This window comes from Lissotriton helveticus, chromosome 10 (assembly GCF_964261635.1).
Source record: "Lissotriton helveticus chromosome 10, aLisHel1.1, whole genome shotgun sequence".
Lineage (NCBI taxonomy): Eukaryota > Metazoa > Chordata > Amphibia > Caudata > Salamandridae > Lissotriton > Lissotriton helveticus.
In genome coordinates, this window is record NC_136071.1 from 1,096,006,975 (window position 1) to 1,096,026,278 (window position 19,304).

Sequence of the window (19,304 nt, forward strand, 5' to 3'; positions counted from 1 at the left end):
CTCTTGACCAAGTGCGCTCTAAAGAGTTGTACTTTCATACATTTAGACACTCATGCAAAGTATTACTACAGCTGCTCTAATAAGCTGCATACGTTTGCTCTGCACATAATACAGTGCTAACAAGGGCTAAAAACACCATTCATATACCATTTGCACATCAAGAATTAACAATTCGCCCTGCCAGACACTAGTCATATATTTCTTCCCTTAGTGAAACTTTAACATCCATACAAATATTGCCACTGCCTACAATCAGTTGTACAAATACACAAAACCAAGGAGTATCATATATTCAGAAACATATATTCAGAAAGCCCAATGTAGGCTTGATTCATGTTCAAAGAAAAAAAACTCTTCAAAGCAGGCCTGGCTTCTTCTTATTGGTTTTTATTCTTTCTTATTTTCTTCAATCCAAAACAGTCACTTCAAATGTTGATCATATATATTATCTTACAGCATTACAGCCTACGCGTTTCGTCCTCACAGGGACGTCATCAGGGCTGTAAAAAATAAAAAGAGAACAGGATACTATGACTAACTGTTATTCAAACACGAAATTTTATATCACTTTTTTTCCTTATCTTTCCTCTCCCTAGCATACCTTGCTGGAAAGGTTTCTTAAATGTAAATCATCTACAAATGTCTATCAAACCGCTAACATTTGTCACTCTGTAACCATTGTAACCTGCCTATTTGACATTCTGATTAACAAAAAAGATCAATCAAGTGAAACAAAGAGACAGAACTCTATATACATGTATTCAACAACAAGCATAGGTTATATACCTGTTCCTCACATTGTTACTATATAAAAAAGTAAATAAGTTTGTTCATAAGTATGGCCAGTGTGGCTATGACTCCCATCAGGAATGCTTAAGAAATAATTGAGAATGCTCACCTCAATTTAAATAAGAATCTATTAGTCATGAAACTCTTCCTTTAGAAATCAAGTGATTAATACCCGGATGCGGCTAATGAAGTCTCCAGTAAAGATAACTAGTAAACAATCTCGTGTCCAAAATCTGAACAAAGGGAAAAAGAAACTCTATTTAGTGATCAGGTAAGTAAGTCCTAATTCTTAAGGAAACTAAGTTTCCATTTCAGGAGAGATAACATTATATCCCTTAATAAAGTCACTTGGATAGTTTTTTAACACTTGAAAAAGCTAGAAGTCCTATCAATCCCAGTTTAATCTAAGGCTCCACAAGAAGTTTTTTGCATAAAACCTACCAGTCAAGGTTCTTTCTTTTCCCACAGTTCATCCCTTTCTTTAAATGATGTCCTATTTCTGATTCGTCTTTCTAAAAGTCAATCAAACAAGAATTCCCATTAAAAACCCAAAAATCATCTATGGGGAGTAGCCCTGGAAATCCTGAAGAAAATCTATAGCGTAGTTTGTTTTAAAATTTGTAGCCGAGGTGTATGAGCATGTCCAAGACAGTCTGAACTAGGTCATGTATTGGTGAACAGTGCGCCATGTGAGACATTCCAATAAGCCTTGGGTTTGGTGCAGGTTATGTCTCCCCTAGTAGAGGATTTGTGTAGTGGAAGTACAGCATGATTTTGTGGATTTCAAGTCAATGAATGAAATTAACAATGAACCATCTTGAATTGTAATTGCATTTATATAGTGCTTACTACCCCTGACGAGGCGTTGTAATGCTTTTTCAGCGAGTAGCGCGTTACTTCGGAACCCAAAGAGGATTAGTGATGTATTAGTATCGGGAGATATGAAATTAATTTGAGCGGGGGACATGTGAGTCTGTTAGTCGGATTGAAAAAGGATGGTGGAGGGATAGAAGATGGAAGGGTCTAGAAAGTGTTTTTTTGGAGCTCAGAGCAGTAGGGGAAGGTTTGGGATGGGTAAATGGAAGTTGGAAGCGGTAAGAGTCAGAGGGAAGGGTTTAGAAAGGCTTGTTTGGGAGATCTGAATAGACAAATAGGTATGAGATGATGCAAGGGGGGTAGAGGAGGGGCGAGTCTAGAAAGTATTATTTTGGGGGTCATAGTAGTAGAATGGGGTTTGGGATAAGTCCGAGAGAGGAGGTAGAGAATATTTTGAGGGAGGTATAGAGTGAGAAATAGGGTAGTGCATTGGAAAGAGTAGTAAAATGAGGTTTGAGATGAGTCCGAGAGTGGAGGTAGAGGATATATTGAGAGAGGTATAGGGTGAGAAATAGGGTACTGCATTGGAGATGCTGAATTAGAAGTAAAGTAATAAATATAGATACATAAGTACATGTAGGGTATATAAGTATAAGAAAGGTAATATATGTAGACGTAAGTTATATTTAATAAACTCAAACTTTCAAGTGTTGCTGTACTTTAAGTTTATTTGTTTTTATATATTTTTTTATAATTCAATAGTGGAGCAATTGTAGATATTTATGATAAAGGTTTACTTATTTATGCATTGACCCATATACATGTTAAACATAGAATAATATAACCATATGTAATATGTACAGAACTAACAAATATCTATATATTTATAAACATAATTTTTATACATGTTTATACTAAGCAATACAGATATGTAGGTACACATATATAGTCCAAATAAATATTTATATACACAGGGATATGCTGTATATTTATGTTTGAGTATGGTGGTTATGTGGGGAAGAGCCAACTCTTGAGTAGTCTTCTGAAGATAAGGTAGTTATCGTGGATCTTATGTTTAGGGGTAAAGAGGGCTATAGTTTGGCTGCTTGCACAGAGAAGAATGTGGCACCAATGTTTTTTTTCTTGTATGGTGAGATTTTGAGGCGAGGTGCCACTCTATAGTGGAGGTTCCTTTGTTGAATGTATTTGATGATTTTATTCCTGACTAGCTGTACCCGGCCACGCGTTGCTGTGGCTCAGTCTGGTTAAATGGAAGAGAAAGAAAAGAGTAAGCGCACGTTTCTAATATGTTTAATTTCACAATGCTTGTGGGAATACAATATGTTTTTGTCCATCCTAATATATGTAGACTATTGTGTATATGCGTCCCTTGTATTTGTAGCTCAGCAACCCAATCGATAGGGTCTGTTCGGGTTGCAAAGTGAACCAACTCCTCCCCCCTCCCTCCACCCACTTCCCGGTCTGCAATCCTGACACCAACTGTCCATCCTAATATATGTAGACTATTGTATCTATGCGTCCTTTCTTAATGTTGCCAAGTGAACCAACTCCTCCCCCCTTCCGCCACCCACTTCCCGGTCTGACATCCTGACACCAACTGTCCATCCTAATATTTGTAGACTATTGTCTCTATGGGAGAGGTGTGGTGCCGCGGCCAGGGTGGCTGACTCCGGAATCTGGGGATCACGGTTTCGATCCCCGGGGCCAGCGGCAGATTTGCCCAGCACCATGTGACTCTGGGCAATAGCTTCCCGACGGCCCCCAGTGCCTAGAGACCCTAACGGGTGATGGTTCGCGCTTTACAAATGTGGATTATTATTATTATTATTATGCGCCTATTGTAGTTGTTGTAGAGCAACCCAATCATTAGGGTCTGTTCGTACTTTAGATTAAAAACACGCGCGTATTTGACACGTGCGCCTTTGAATCCAACTTTGTGTATATATAAACACGCGCTTATTCGAATTCAAAGTTGTCCAAATTTCAAATCAATCGGTGAAGAACTTTTGTAGATTTTAAGATTTTTATCAAACGCACATTGACATTTTTATGTGTCTCTTAGTGCTTTCGATTAAAAACACGCATGTATTCGCCACGCGCGTATTCGAATCCAACGTTGTGTATATAAAATCATGCGAGTAACCGAATGCAACGTTGTATCAAAATTTCAAAGCAATCAGTGAAGACCTTTCGTAGATTTCATATTTTTATCAAACCCATATTGATATTTTTATGTGTCTGTTTGTGCTTTCGATTAAAAACACGCATGTATTTGACACGTGCGTATTCAAATCCAGCGTTGTGTATATAACACTGCCGTATTCGAATGCAACATTGTGTCAAAATTTCAAAGCAATCGATGAAGAACTTTTTGAGATTTGAGATTTTGAACAAACGAACAGTTACATTATTATTTATATAGACGAAGAGCAGTCCTGTTCCATGTAACGCTTTGTGGGTGATTCAATCAGCTTGAATGTCGATCTTCTGGTAACCAATGTAGGGCTTTTATGGCAGGGTAGATGGAAGCTTTCACCAGACCAAAGTTTCTGAAATAAAAATTATCAATAAGTTCTCAAAAGAAAACAAAGCGAGAGCATTATGTTCAAACTGCTCTCCCAGTCACCATATCCATGCATAAAAGTGCACCTTTACTTATTCAGTGACCAAAGTAGTTCATGCCATCAAATTCCAGGGTTAGATTTGAGGCATTTTCCCTGTTCGTAGATTATGTTCAAACCCAGTCCTATACAGACCCCCCAAACCTTCCTGAACTTTACTCTTCCTTTCGAACTGCCCTGAAACTGTAGCCTTTGACGCTCAGAGTACTTAGTTTGGAGCCTGGCCTAATCAGCTGGCCCGGATGTGGATTGCATGTGACTTTGAAAATCATCACCCCGGGCTGTTTTACACTAAGAACCCAAGGATCACGGCCGGTGTGCACGCCTGCTTGCTGCACTCATGGAGCACAATTACGAAAGTGCTGCAGAAACTTGTTCAGCCCCTTCTGTAATACAGATTGCTTTGGTGCTACTTGTGCACTGGCATCATTTCAAGGGGGCATGCCATCATTTACCTTGTGGCATAGCCTCATGCAAATAAGCAACACTTTGCCTCTCTGCCTTTGCCTTATTACAGACTCAAGTTTGTCAAGGGGCGTAATAACTCTGCATCCCACTGAGGTGGTGCAGACAGTTCACCTACTCCACTTGAAAGTGGGAAAGGGGACCCAACAGTCACGGTAACCTGTGTAGTGGTCATTATCCTTGATAAGATAAACGTCATCAGAAGTGTTTCCTCGTCCAGTGAATGTTACCGTGACTGTGGGATGTTGGACGAAGTTGTAGAACTTACATCTGCATTAAAATTGGTTTTGAGATCTCAGGATGTCTTCTACCTATACCTGTTAAAACATCCTTGGTACGAATACGCGGGCAGAGTATGCCTTGATCTAAATAGCTACGCCCTGATGAAGTTCCAGTTGTGGAACGAAACGTGTTGGCTGATGTCCATTTCTTACTTTCTACGACAATAAAGATTTGTTCTTGATTCATTTGGAGTAAATTGACTTTGCTTTGGTGCATCTTCCCTTCTGTAGAAAGTCTGCTTTGGGTCTGGCTTTTTTCTGAGGCCATGGCTGGGTATGCAGGAACTCATGTTCATGTGTATTGCAAGAGGGAGGAGGTTGTGGAGCGAGAACTCTTCTAGTTCCACTTGATCTTCACTATTTTGCCATCTAGTGGTTGGATCCGGAAGTTTTACGTCTGGGAGTTCTCCACATCTGGAGCCAGCTTGACCTCGGAAAACTAGTTTTTTCTCTGGCCTGCTGAAGTCGCCTTCAATTACTTTATACTATCTGGGTAAAGATTTCACCTCATTAGCACCAGATTAACCGTCAAGTACAATAATAAGCAACTGGCCTATACCAGACATGCGCAAAGGGCCACACATGAACACATGACAACACGTTTTTAGTAACATTTGAGCAAGAATCTGCAGCCTATTTGAACCTGCAGTTGTGCTCAGCACAAAAAAGTAAACACGAAACCCCGAGGACAATCTTCGCTCATTATTATTCATTTTGCCATGTATTTAAACTTGCGCGTTGCGCAATCCCCACAGTAATATGAGTCAATTTTTCCTCGTGACCCGGAACGTTAAAACAAATACACACACCTTTGGTTCGTTCTTTCAATCTGTCTGTGTTTTATTCTTTGCTTCTCAAGATTGCTTGTTTACACTAAACAAAAAATTGTGTCGCGGTTGGTGCTCACCTTAATGGATCTCTTCACCACTGCCGCGCCCCCATATTCCTAGCCACTGAATGCATTTTGAAGGTGATAGGCAGCGTGGGTGAGACAGTAGGGGTGTATTGATCTCACCCATGTTACCTGTAAACACACTTTTAATTGAAAATACAGTATTTTGCTAAGTATGAGATACTGTGGGTTCCACGGCTATTGCAGTCACATATACCTTGCTTGCATCGATTTTCCAGTCATCTTGTTCTACCAGTACATATTTTTCATCGTTTTGTAATAGTTCAAACCAGGCCAGTTGGAGCAAGCAAAGTGCTCATACCCCAGGGGGCACATGACGGGAGATGTGATTATGCACCGGGGTTATATTTACACGTTTTACTGATGCACTATGAAAATGTCAGTTTGTCTCATACTGAGCCCTGTTTTTTAGCCACTTAGTTAGGTTCTTTTTTTTAAGAGATAAAAGTGTCAATTGCATCCATGTTTTAGCAATTATTTGGAAGTTGCAGCAGTCCATAGGAGTGCTTGTTGTACCGAAGCGTGGCTCAAAGTACTGGAAAAAAAGCAGCATACCGTGGCTAGCCTTGCCCAGCCTTGCCCATGTCGCAGCATGTTTTTTCTTTACTTTCAGCCATGCTATTGTACAATATGGCTACAAACCACTGAGAAAGCCAATAGCTCATGCTTAACTGAGACCTTTGACTCTGCCAATGCTTGTTTAAAAAAAAAGAAGCCGGGTCAAAAACATTTGGCACCCAAGTCCGAATCAGCCATTTCCGAAGTAGTTAGCAATAATAATAAAAACAAATCCTATTTGTAAAGCGCGAACATATCACCTGTAAGGGTTTCAAGGCGCGGCTGGGGGCCGTCTTGGAGATTAAGTGAGCTACTCCCACGAGTCACACAGTGCTGAGCTGCGCTGACACTGGCGCCGGGGATCGAACCTTGAGCCCTGCGCACCAGAGTTGGCCGCTCTGGCTGCTGCGCCTCACCTCTCCTGGTGTACGCTCTGCGGGGGGTAGGTATTGGGTAGGAGACCAATGCCTACAAATCTTCAAAACTTTTCGTTTTCTGGAAGCACCCCAGGCATTTCTGTGAATTTAATAAAATCATTTAATCATGAACAAATAGAAGATATTTTTGTGAATGGGCTCCATAGTTTATCGGACACAGTTATTGAGTGTTGCTGAGGTTTTTATCTCCCCATTTGCTCAGCAAACCCTGTTCTAAATCAGGGTTCTCGAAAGTCGGTGCTGGAGTGCCGGACTCGTTCCATATTTTGAAGATAACTACATTTATTTATGGAGCAGTGTGGCTCAATGGTTGGAGCGGCAGACCCTGATGCAGAGGTCTAGCCCGGGACCAGGGTTCAATTCCCCGCCTCGGCGGGTCTTGGGCTCAAAATTCCACGGACCTGATAATTCTCGCCTCGGTGCCTATTCCAATCATGGAGTCGCACTCTGCAACTCTGGGCAATAGCTTGCTTAATCTCCACAACGGCCCCCACAACGCTATGGATGCCTGGCCTCCACCTTGGGGGTGCCCAAGAGTGGACACCTCACAGGGAAAGCCAGGATGGGTTCCACAGCGGTATTCGTACAAGCGCCTTGAGACCCTTGCGGGTGAGTAGTGCGCTATACAAGTATCAATTTACAATTTACATTTACATTTATCTAAATGGGGATATGCTAAAAAGCTGGCATGGATCCGGCCCTCCAGGACTGACTTTGGAGAACCCTGTTCTAAATAGATGTGTCCTGGCTGCACCTAATCTGAACATTGCAGTCTTTTGATCCTGCACCAGAGGCTTCATTGCAGCCTTGAAGCGCACTCCTACTGGCGTCCTTCCCAGGTATTTCTAAAGCCCTGGTGTAAGTTGTACCTCATCAATAAATCTTAACTAGTGTAGGATGCGGTCATTCCGAATCTTGATCTATTGATTCGATGACCTGTTTAAATATTGATTACTTTTTAAGCATGGATAGTTATATTTTTCTATTTTCACCTTTATAGTAATTAATTTATTATTATTAGAAAAAGATAGGAAATGACTTATGTGCATAGACAAGGGCAGAGAGGGGTGGTGCAACGAATTGCATCTGATTATATTATTTGTATGTGAGTGCTAGTGGCCCTCATTCTGCAATTTATCTGGTCGCATGCAGAGACCATGTTAGCAGAAGACCAGCATCCCTGTTTGAGTGGTACTTCATATCTGCTATGGGGACAGCGAAAACCTAGAGACACCCTGCCCGAAAACAGCTCTGCTCTTGTCTGAAATGCAACAGTCCTGAAATGCAGCCAGCAGCACAGTGAGAAGAGAGAACGCTTGTTTGTTGACAGTTTCCAGTTCAAGGATCCTTTATCTCGTGAGATTCACAGGGTCCTTGTTGTGTTGCCAGATGGTGATGCCTGGCCCCAGGGCACATCTCCAGCAGAGGCTGAGATGCTGCAGAAGCAGAGAGCTGGCAGCAGGGGGTGCTGCAGGCCATCCACACCCCAACCCTTGACACCGGTGCTGCTGCTGGGTGGACCCTCCCGGTGTCTAAGCTGATGCTTTAGTCATGGTGCACTGAACAGAATTGTGTGCTATCCCACAAACTTGATTAGGACTCATGCATAGCATCGTGTTATCACTTTTCACTAATGCAGGTGTTTCTCACCAATGCCAGGTTGTTGGATACCCTGCCATGCAGGGGCTAGAACCAGGAAGCAGATTTCAGTGGACAACAAACTGCACAGACCAGGACATGCGCTGTACTCTTGCACCCACAGTAGGCCAACTGCATCATCTGCCCTGTGGACTCCTTTAATTAACAAGAAGGCTTGAGTATAAGGTGTAGGTGAGGCGGTGGGACTGGATGAAGCTGGATATTCTTGTAGCAGATCTGGGTTCTCGGTCCACGTGTCGGCTATTATCCCAGGCCTGGGTGGGGGTTTGTACCTCCAGAGGTCTTAGTAACCACTCTACCACCAGTGAGCAGCCCAGAGGCTTGGATAGCCCCTGTAGGCTGGCCACATTTAAAGTCACGCAAGAAGAGTGACCTCTGTCTAGATGTTCAGTGTGATAGGTCCACTTTTTGGGAAACTGGCCTTACTTAGGAGCTTGTCTGGACTCGCAAATCTTCCCCTGCTGATGTATTACCTCCCTCCTCAGCCATCTTATTTATGTAAATGTCCCTCCATCCATCAGTAACCTGCAGGCCTAGGCACATAATTCAATGCCCTATGCATAGTGCCTTGCTGCCACCCGCCATGGCTGTGACCATAAAGGTTCCCAGTAAAAATGATATTTGGCCATACAGCTCTACTAAGATCCATTGTGGTGCCAAGGCAATTACTTTTCTTCCCAACATTTTTTTTAAGTAGCAGACCATCTTTGACTCCAAGCTCGCGTTCATTGATTGCTGTCATTTTAATTAGCATTCGAAAGTTTGTTTAATGAGATAGGTTTTTAGATGGGCAAATGCTTTGGGTGCCTTTTCAAGGCTACAGTGAGCATTACAGGCGATTAGATCGTCTTCTGTTTGAGTATTTGTGAACGCAAATGTTCACCCTGCAAAGGTCTCTTGGTTCTGTGAGATGGGCGCATCGTGAGTTTTGTTCTTTTAGCATTCAGAAGTTGGTCAGTGATTGCTTGAGCTGATGTTCCTGGTTGGTACCCAGGAAAGAGTCACCTTCCCTAGATATCCTTGATCATGCAAGCACTGACATTAGAGACGATGGATCCAGGAAGGGTCAATGCAACGCATATATCTGCTGGAACTTGAGGAGTGTGGTGGGCAGTCAAGGCATTTGTCGCACAGGTGCAGGGCAAGGTGGTTTCTTAAGGATGGACCGTGCTACAACAGTAAATTACTTAAAGAGGCGATGTGGCCATCTCGGATCCGGCTCAAATTTAGGCTTTGGATTTGGCACTTAAACTCATACTCTCAGTGCATTTGCCAGACGAAGGAAACTGATCTCAGAGCTACACATAGTATACACCATTCATGACGCACATACCTTCTAGTGTTCTTTTCAGGAATGGGGCATAGCAGGAATAGCATAGATCCATTTGCCAGAAAAGAAAACAAAAAGTGCCTAAATTAATGCCGCCAGATACCCTCAGTCCCAAGAGGATGCACTGTTGATAGATTGGTCGCGGATCTTTTCATACACTTTCCCTCTCCTGCCAGAACTGCCACAGATGGTGCAATAATTTGCTCAGTGCTGATGCCCATGACCTACATTATTGGCACTTTGTGGGATTCGGCCACAATTCGCACACGTTGCCGGGTTGCCCAGTGGGGACCTTATGAAAGGTGCCACCATGACGCAATCTGCTCAGCAGGCAGCAGGGACAGATAACTTGTAGTTATTCATTTCTGATCACTAACTTAAATTCAGAGCAAAATGTATGGAAATCCTCAAGGAGGCTGGTCATCCCATAGCCAAGCCGGTTATGCAGTTAAATCTCATAGCGGTGGGTATAGGAAGCAAGTCGTACCTGAGGTAGTCCGGTAAATCTTTATTGCGAGAAGAATGTCCAATCTGCTAGGCACATGGATCGCTACAATTCAGAGAGGTGCTTATCATTAAAGATTGGAGATAGTATGTGGACTAAAAAAAAATTTTTTTTTAAAATGTAAATAATAAATGAAAGCACTGTGCAGAACATTGCATGTCGAAGGGTGTCGCCCCTTAATGTGCTTCATTTTGTCAGACAACACCATACTTACCAGCATTTGAGAGCAGCCAGTTAGCCTACACATATTTAGGTATACATTTAGCTGCCAATGAAGGAGAAACATTCTACCAGTCTCTGGCAATGTCATGAAAGGCCATAAAAAGGCTTATTCAGGACCAATATATGCCACTTCTCCTTCTTGAGATTTAAATTTGAGAATAATGGTCCCCATTTGACCCTCAGCATGTGTGTGCCTTCAAAGAACTGCTGTGGGAAGTAATTTCTGTGCAAGGTTGAGTTGCATGTAGCCACTATAGAAGAGGGCCCCTTACAGATGCACATAGAGTTGGTATACGCTTGCATTCCTGATTTCTCCCTGGGGCTGGTCCACCATTTCATGTCAATCAAATATTAACTTTGCCTGCAATCTTTCAGTCCACAGTGATAGGCTTGAGTTCTCCTTGCACACCCCTGATCCATGCAGTGAGGTCATGTGGGAAGTAGCTAAGACTAAGTGATATAGGAAAAGATCACCATTCGACCCATTGTCACAGCCGCGCAAGGGAAGTGCTATTCCAAAGTCAGGGTTGACATGATGAATAATTTGCTGCTTTACGTGGCACTTCTTATGTGTTAAAATGGAACTCTGGGATATATGAAGACCAGGGTAGACTTAGAAGAAGAGAGAAGCCGGGGTCCTCATAGGAAGCATAATTCTTGATGCCTTTGTAAGGCAACTCCATGGTGGTCGGTGTACATCTTTATAAAGTTTAAATGTTCCGATGGACATTGCAGACAAGAAACACGATGGGTCATACCGCGGATAACCATTTATTACACTCCTAATCCTCTCCATATCCACGGCTTTGGTATGAGAGGGAGGAGCAGTCTATGCACAGCATGCGACTCCGTAACAGACACCTGCTGCAAGAATAAATTTACTTACCTGTAACCATTATTCGCAGCTTGTTTCGGTTGTCGATTCACGGGTAAACCTTCCAGAGAAGATGGTGGCATTATAATAACTTGTTTGACGGAGCAAGTGCCTTCTGATGCCCCAGGATCCCTTCCAGCATGGTTGGCTGGTGAACTGATGCCTGGGAGTTTCAGATCCTGCCTTGTCAGAGGTTTGTTCATGCAGGAACAGCACCTCTTGTCCTCAGGCTCTTTGTTTAGTCAACCCTTCTAACTCACTGAAACTATTCATATGGATCTGGAAGAGAGGTAGCATATTAATGAGCTCCATCATTGACTGACTCATTAATAGGCTGTCTCCTGGCGGTCACGATGAACCGCCTATGGCTAGCCGGCTGCCTACAACCCATTGCAACAAACTTCGGATAAAGTCAGAAAGTGACTGTCGCTGCACATTGTACTAATTCGCACCTTCCATAGCGTGGAAGCGCTAGGACTAGAAGACTAGAAGTCCTCAATTGGTCCAGATTCTGTACCCCTCCTGGCTCCTCCCTCTGTCCTCCCTCTCCACCATTCTCTCTCCACCCATGGCTGCCAGGTCTGGGTATGGCTCATGGAAGCCGCCACCTCTGTGCCAAGTGTGCTTTTAGACCACCCATCTGCTGTGTCTGTCTGGGCAGAAGCTGTTCTTCAAACAAAAGAACGGCATTCTGGGAAGTGTTTACCTCTCTCAAGTTACTTTGGGTGTACAAATAAAAATAATAAATGTAGCCAAAACATTTCGTCTGTGCAGAGTCTTTGTCAAAACCAGTTACTAAGTATTTTTGCTTCGTATTTATAGCCCTCACAAAGCCCTTAAATTGCTGCTTTTTTCAGGGTGGGTCTTGTATTTGTAGAGTTACAATGTTTTGAATAATAGCCTTAGTGTCCCAAGTTTGTTTATTTTATTTTGTTTAAAAGACTCCTTTACTGCACATTCACCTCTTGCATCCACAGATAAACAGGGTTCTCCATTTTCAAATAATGCTTATTTAAAAATAATTTGTATCAGGACAGCCATTTAATAAAAAGTCTTTCTTCTATATCCGGTGTAATTTAAGTTTTTTTTTTGTTTGTTTAATTTTTCTGTGTATTCTTTAGTATATTATTTTAGTTGGCATGCAATCCCAATCAACTTCAGAGGGGTAACCAATGATTGTATTTATTAAATGTGTCTCATTGTGACATGACTCATACCAGGAGCTTATACATTTGAGTTTTCTGATTGCATGGCGATCGGTCAGTGGCATTGTTTAACATTACATTTCTTTCATATGATAACTGGATGCATTAGCCTGTAATTGTGTGTAGACTGATTTTAAGCCCTCTGATTGGTAGAGGTTTGTTACGGCTCATAACATCTCAACTAAAGCTGCAGCTTTTCTTCTGTGCTCTTCGGAGGTTGCATTTGTGCCATTTATTCGATCTAGAAGTGCAAATATTCATCTTGATTAGATACAAATGTTGACCTAGTGCTTCCGTCAATAACATACTTAGATTCTAATTGCATCTGCATTTTTTTCTTTATTACCTTCCTGTTCATTCTTAGTAATGAAATCCAATCCATTAAAGGTTATGTGTGATGGAGCACACGAAAATGTCTAGCGTTCCGGTAGCAATGGTCCATTTTATGTTGAGGCCACTGTACAGTTCATGCGCTGTCTGTTGGGAGACACTGCGGTTTACCAAGAACATACAGGAGCTTGGAACCCCATTATTGCTTAGCTGAATAATCGATCTTTACAGCAAGCCGAGGTCCCTAAATCCTGGAAACACGCCAAAGTATTACCCCTTTTGAAAAAACCAACTTTGGATCCACTTAGGCCTGATAGTTTTCGACCTATATCGTTGCTTCCCTATCTTGCGAAAGTGATGGAAGCACATGTCAATTCCACTCTGACTGCCTATTTGGAGTCTAATGGGATCCTTGATGACTCCCAGAATGGCTTCCGTGCTAATCATAGTACGGAGTCTGCCCTGTTAACAGTGACAGAGCATCTGAGGGCCTCCCTGGATATGGGCGCAACCTCTATCTTGGTTTTGCTGGATTTCAGTGCGGCCTTTGACACGGTCTCCCATAAGATACTACTTGAGAGACTGTGGGAGATCGGAGTCAGGGAAACGGCCCTGGACTGGTTCGCGTCTTTTCTATCTGACCGTTCCTTCCAGGTGCACGCCCCGCCGTACTCATCCAGCAAGCTCCCTCTTGAATGTGGAGTGCCTCAGGGGTCTGCGCTCAGTCCCACATTGTTTAATGTGTACGTCCGCCCCCTGGCCTTGTTGGCTCGGGAACGTAAGATCTCATTAACATCTTATGCGGACGACACGCAACTTATTTTCAACTTTTCCAACAACAATGTGGAGGACCAAATCAAATTCCAGGAAGACATTTTGGCGATCTCTAGGTGGTTATCCAATAACTGCCTTCAGCTTAATGCCTCTAAAACAGAGGTACTTCTGGTTGGTAATGGCACGCAGACCTGGGAAGAGCACTGGTGGCCTCAGGCGCTGGGACCTGCCCCTTTGCCCAAGGAGTCGGTGAAAAATCTGGGGGTGCTACTGGACAATACTCTCAACCTGGAGTCTCATGCCCAAAAAGTGGCAGGCACCTGCTTTGGGCGTCTTCGCTCTCTTAAACCCATTCTTGGTTTTTTGAGCCTGCTACTCGTCAGATCATAGTCCAGGCCTCAGTTTTATCTCACCTGGACTATTGTAACGCCCTCATGCTGGGATCCAACTTGACGGCAATAAATAGGCTGCAAAGAGCACAGAACGCTGCCGCCCGCGTTCTATTTGCTCTACCAGGTTCTAGCGCCGGGATGCCCCAGGGTTACTGCGCGCTCTACAAAAACCTTAACAATAACAATAACAAACCTGCCACACATCCCCCCTTCTCCGTCGACTACACTGGCTTCCTATACAACCGCGCATCCACTTCAAGATCCTTTGCCTCACTCACAAAATTCTGTATAACATTGGCCCCCTAGCTCTGCATGGACTGTGTTCCTTCTATACGCCTGCGCGCGCACTCCGCTCAGCGAACCTCTCACTGGCCTGTACTGTCAGAATTCGGAGGAGCAGAGCTGGTGGTCGGTCCTTCAGGTATCTGGCCCCTAAGCTCTGGAACTCTATCCCCCCTAAAGCCCGGGCTACCACTAATCACCTGCAATTCCGGAAACTCATAAAAACCTGGTTATTTGCATCCATCTAGCACCTCCTTTACCATACTAGGACCTGGCATGTCTGCAAGCGCTGGGACGCCCCGTTGCTGGGGTAGCCATGCGCTATATAAGCTAGTTTAACATAACATAACATAACATTGGTTGACTTTCCTTTCACACTCATCTGCCACCTTCTTATTTGTGTCCCAGCTTGTCAATCTTCTGTTTGCCCCTCCCATAGAGCATTGCCTCTTCACCAGCTCTTTTGATTGGCTGGCATTTCCCCTTACAGTGCTTGGTTTTCAACCACTTCGTTTTCCTTTTGTGTGAAACACTCCTTGAGAGTGCATGTGTTTTCGAGCTTTTTCCCATGTGTACTTCTCTCCCTCCCCTATTCCCCCCCCCCCGCCATGCCAACTGGCCATGCCAACGCATATTGTATACCTGAAGGCACTTTTTTATTTTTAAAGTGCACCTAGTAAATCCTATTTATTTTTTTTCTACGGGGCAGTCGAACATGTAGATTTTCTATAAAAGAATTCTTCCTTTATGCTGGGCTTCTCCATATGTTGTTTTATTGATCCCATTTGTGCAAGCGTTGCATTGATTACATTTCTAAAGTCCTTGTAGGCTGCATTTCAAACCTTGTGTGCTTCTCTCGGTCTTTGCAAGATGATAATTCAAAAGGATCTTTCATAGAACCAGATTTTCAATTTGTAATCCTTGATGTCACTCGAATCTGAATGGGGTGGTCTGGATCAACTTTCATGATGCTCCATTGTTTTTGTAAAATTATGTTCACTCATTTTGACTTAGTAATATCAGGGCTCAGAATGAACCTCATTGGTTCTTTTGTTGTGGTATATTCAACTCTATTCCTGGCTTTTACTTTATTTAAAGCTTTTTGGATGACATTCTTTAGATATCCTCTTTCTTGAAATCTGTTGATGGATTCTAAATTATGTTTACCTAATTCTTTCTACATGGAGCAAGTTCTCCATATACATGGAAGTGCATGGTATGGTCCATGTCATTGGTTTGATATGACCATGCATGTAGGACGCTATTAGTACCTATGTTTTTTCTTTTTTTTGTTTGTACTTTGCCTTGATCATCCATGAGCGATTTCTTTATTCAGATATGTGACCCCTTCACAACTTGTCAGAAGCTTGTTACAGACATTTATATTTAACTTATGAAAGGAAGCTTTAAATTCCTATGTTGGCCAATCTAAATTATTAAATGGTCCATACATCACTATCCTATTATTACTTTTTCAGGCTCCGTTTCAATTTGTCTATTCCTCACAACCTCCTTTTTCCATCGTTCTTTTACCTTGACGGGAAGCAAAGAACGTACACGTCTTTTTGCCAAGTTTATTTGCATGCACCTACGTGGACGAGAAATCCATTGTCAATCAGACATTGTAATAATGTCCAATAACTTATTGGTGTCAAGTAAAAAAAAAACGCTTTATTCGATTTTAAAAATAAAAATCATAAAAGCACAAGAAAACAATAAGTTATCATTTGAATCTAACTTCATAAAAACACTAGAAGTAAAAACCATTCTAAAAGAGGGGGATTTACAAAGGTTTCAGAAGTTATATTAATTTAGTTCATTGAAGTCCTGGATCTAATCAAGGATTTTAAAAATGATGACACAAGGTACATAATCAGTTCATCTTCCAACATTTTTCAATCTTATAAACGCTGTCCTACATTGCCTCAAGCCCCAGCTTCTTAAGATAGGCAGTAGAAATATTTTCCTTGGCAGGGTAGGTATAAAATTTGCAGAAAGTGCTACATTGTAAAGTAGACTGTTCAGAAACAACGTCACAGGGGCGCATAATATCAACTTTTTGGACCAACAGTTTGACTCCGGAAACTTATTGGTGTGTTCAAATTTGTTTATGAATCTCATCAGTAAAGGTGGGTCCTACTGTAAATATATAAATCTCATTGGGAGGCCTGTTGTTGCGATTATTACCTCTTTCCTGGAAAAGACATCCCAAAACGGAAGGAAGTTTCTCGCTTAAGTATCAATGGATCTGACATCTTACCTGCAAGACACTACTAGCCTGTGTAATGATTTACAGCAGTGATTCTTAACTTGCAGAAAAGGGACACCGGAAGGTCTGTGAACCCGAACTAGGGGGTCTGCGACTCCTTCGAAAATTCAATGATTTTAACAGACTATTAAAGTGAATATAAATAAAGAAGCAAAATGTAAAATTACAAATGTTAAAACATTCTATAAATATGAAGGAATTTGAATTTGGCGGCTCAAAATTAACTTAGAATCCTCAGATTGATTCTGGGAGCAGTGCAGGTGCATCAAACAGAATATAGTACGGATGAGGGGTGTCCTAAATTTCATTTAGAAAATCTGCAACCTTCCCATTCAATTTTTTGTTTAGTGTTTTGTTTCTGAATTAAATAACATATTTATTTATGTATGTATTTGTTTGACAAATGCTTGTTTGTGTATTTATTTGTATTGTTTTACAGTTCAAATTATTAAAACGCTTAGGCCGGCTTCCAGTAATGACTCAGTGGGTGGGTGGTGGTGGGGGGGGGGTTACCAGATTCCACTAATAATTCAATGGCAGTCCCTGGGTTCCAGTACTGATTAAGCGGGGGTCCCCAGAGCTCAAAAGTTTAAGAGCCACTGATTTACTGCATATCCTATGAACACAAATTATGAAAATGTCACTATGGATGTAGAATGCCTGTGTATAGGTTTATGAACCTTGAGATCAGACTGATTACAGGTGAAAATATTTATTTACAATTAAGATCTCTGGAGCAGCTGGCCAGCACTTGCAAACTAACACCTTTAGGGAGAAGAGGGCATAGAATATAATGCTTACTAGTCTCTCGGATACACTCTGACGAGGGAATTTTAAGTTCTTTTGTATTTTCGTTGAAGATTCCACGTTTACTATAACTGATTGAATTATTACTCAAAACTGATCGTTATGGATTTGAAATGGTAATTTTGCCTGTCAGTTTGCAATGAATTAACCCACGTGCTCCTGGACTAGCCCGGCCGGAATGTTTTGATATGTTATCGATTATTTGAGATTTCCAGCCAGTAGTTTAGCAAGGATAACATCGGCCCTGGTACAAGCCAGGATAATGGGGCCTTTAATTGCTGCTAAGGTAGTACATTCTAGTCATTTTCAGGGCTGAATGGGCCTCGGTGCCTCTGCACCGGCTGCACCAAGGTAGCCAAACCCCTGTTTCCAACTATCTGAAAAAAATGCAACAAATAGCTGAGCCGGGGAGGGAAAAAATGTATCAGCCGTTTAGTAGAAACGGGGCTTGCGCCATCGCAAACAAGCCAGACAGGTTTTTTTGGAGAGGGGTGCGGGGGACGGCGAGGTATGAAAGCAGGGCCGCGGCTGCCGTGCCTTTATCGGTAGACTCCAGGCAGCACTGCAGCAGTGCAGCTCTGAGGGGCGCGGGGACACGGGGGTCGCTTCCGGTCACAGTGAAGAGGGGCCAGGGGGTGCTGGGCCCCCCTCGCAGGGGGCGAGAGCAGTGCGGACAGATAGGACGCGGGGCGAGGAGATTACCAGCTGCCACTTTTGAAAATAGTTGATGCGCTCTCACCAGGCTGACCTTGTCTTTTTTTCATATTTCTGGAATGTCTCTTTCAGGAGCTTCCCCTGGAGGAGTGGGAGAAACCGGCGCCGATAAACCGGAAGAGCAGCAAGTCCGTGAGGTGAGTCCCTTCCTGCCCCTGGTGTGATCTGTGTTTGGCTGCAGTCTTCATCCCCTTGAGTGTGGTGTGGCTTTGTCTCACTTCACTGCACGTGAGGTTCCATGTCGGGCTTTTCGGCCAACAACATGATGCATTATGGGATTTGTAGTTTTAATCTTAACATTGCAGGAGCGCAAAATCCATTTGCCTCTTGGTTTTCTCACTTCTCCCAGCATATCAGTTCTTAGCAGCTTCATCACTGACACACTGTGTGACTATGGGCTTTGTTCTGGCACTTTCGCTCACGGACCCAAGTACAGCTGTTAGAAGCAGGTGGAGTTAGCAGCTGTGCTTGTTCATTCGTTCACTGTCACAATCTTGGTCATAGGTCAGGAACTGTCCATAGGTCAGCAACCGTTTTGCCATCATTTGTGTCTCTGCTTTCATGTGTGCAAACGGAACCTGCGATGTGAGGTGTGTGTTTGTTAGCAGTGTGCGCTCAGCTCAGACACTGTGCTCTCGGCTTCGCGCGTCTTTTTATGGTACTGCGCCTCTGGGTTCGTGTCAGTGTCTTCCCAGTCACCCACGGACCAGGACTCCTGGGTGTCCGCGACACGTCAGTTTCCGTGAGGACTCATCCTTTCCCAGTAATGTATCCCAGACACCCTTGTGTCCTGCTCTATCTCTTTATCCCAGACTCCCCTGTGTCCGGCTCTCTCTCCTAGTGTTCCAGACTCCCCTGTGTCCGGCTCTCTCTCCCAGTGCCTGAGACTCCCTTGTGTCCGGCTCTCGCTCTCATTGTCTGAGACTCCCCTGTGTCCGGCTCTCTCTCCTAGTGTTCCAGACTCCCCTGTGTCCGGCTCTCTCTCCCAGTGTTCCAGACTCCCCTGTGTCCGGCTCTCTCTCCCAGTGTTCCAGACTCCC

At 43.1% G+C, this 19,304-nt stretch overlaps 1 protein-coding gene across 4 annotated transcripts in view; it reads left to right on the forward strand.

The window, feature by feature from the left end:
* The window catches only part of SHROOM4 (shroom family member 4), a 431,909-nt gene that overhangs the window by 367,297 nt on the left and 45,308 nt on the right, over positions 1-19,304 (forward strand). For all 4 annotated transcript variants that reach the window (XM_078663821.1, XM_078663822.1, XM_078663824.1 and 1 more), the window contains one exon: positions 18,337-18,401. In XM_078663821.1, coding sequence (XP_078519947.1) covers positions 18,337-18,401 — 65 coding nt within the window. The remainder of the gene's footprint in view (positions 1-18,336; positions 18,402-19,304) is intronic.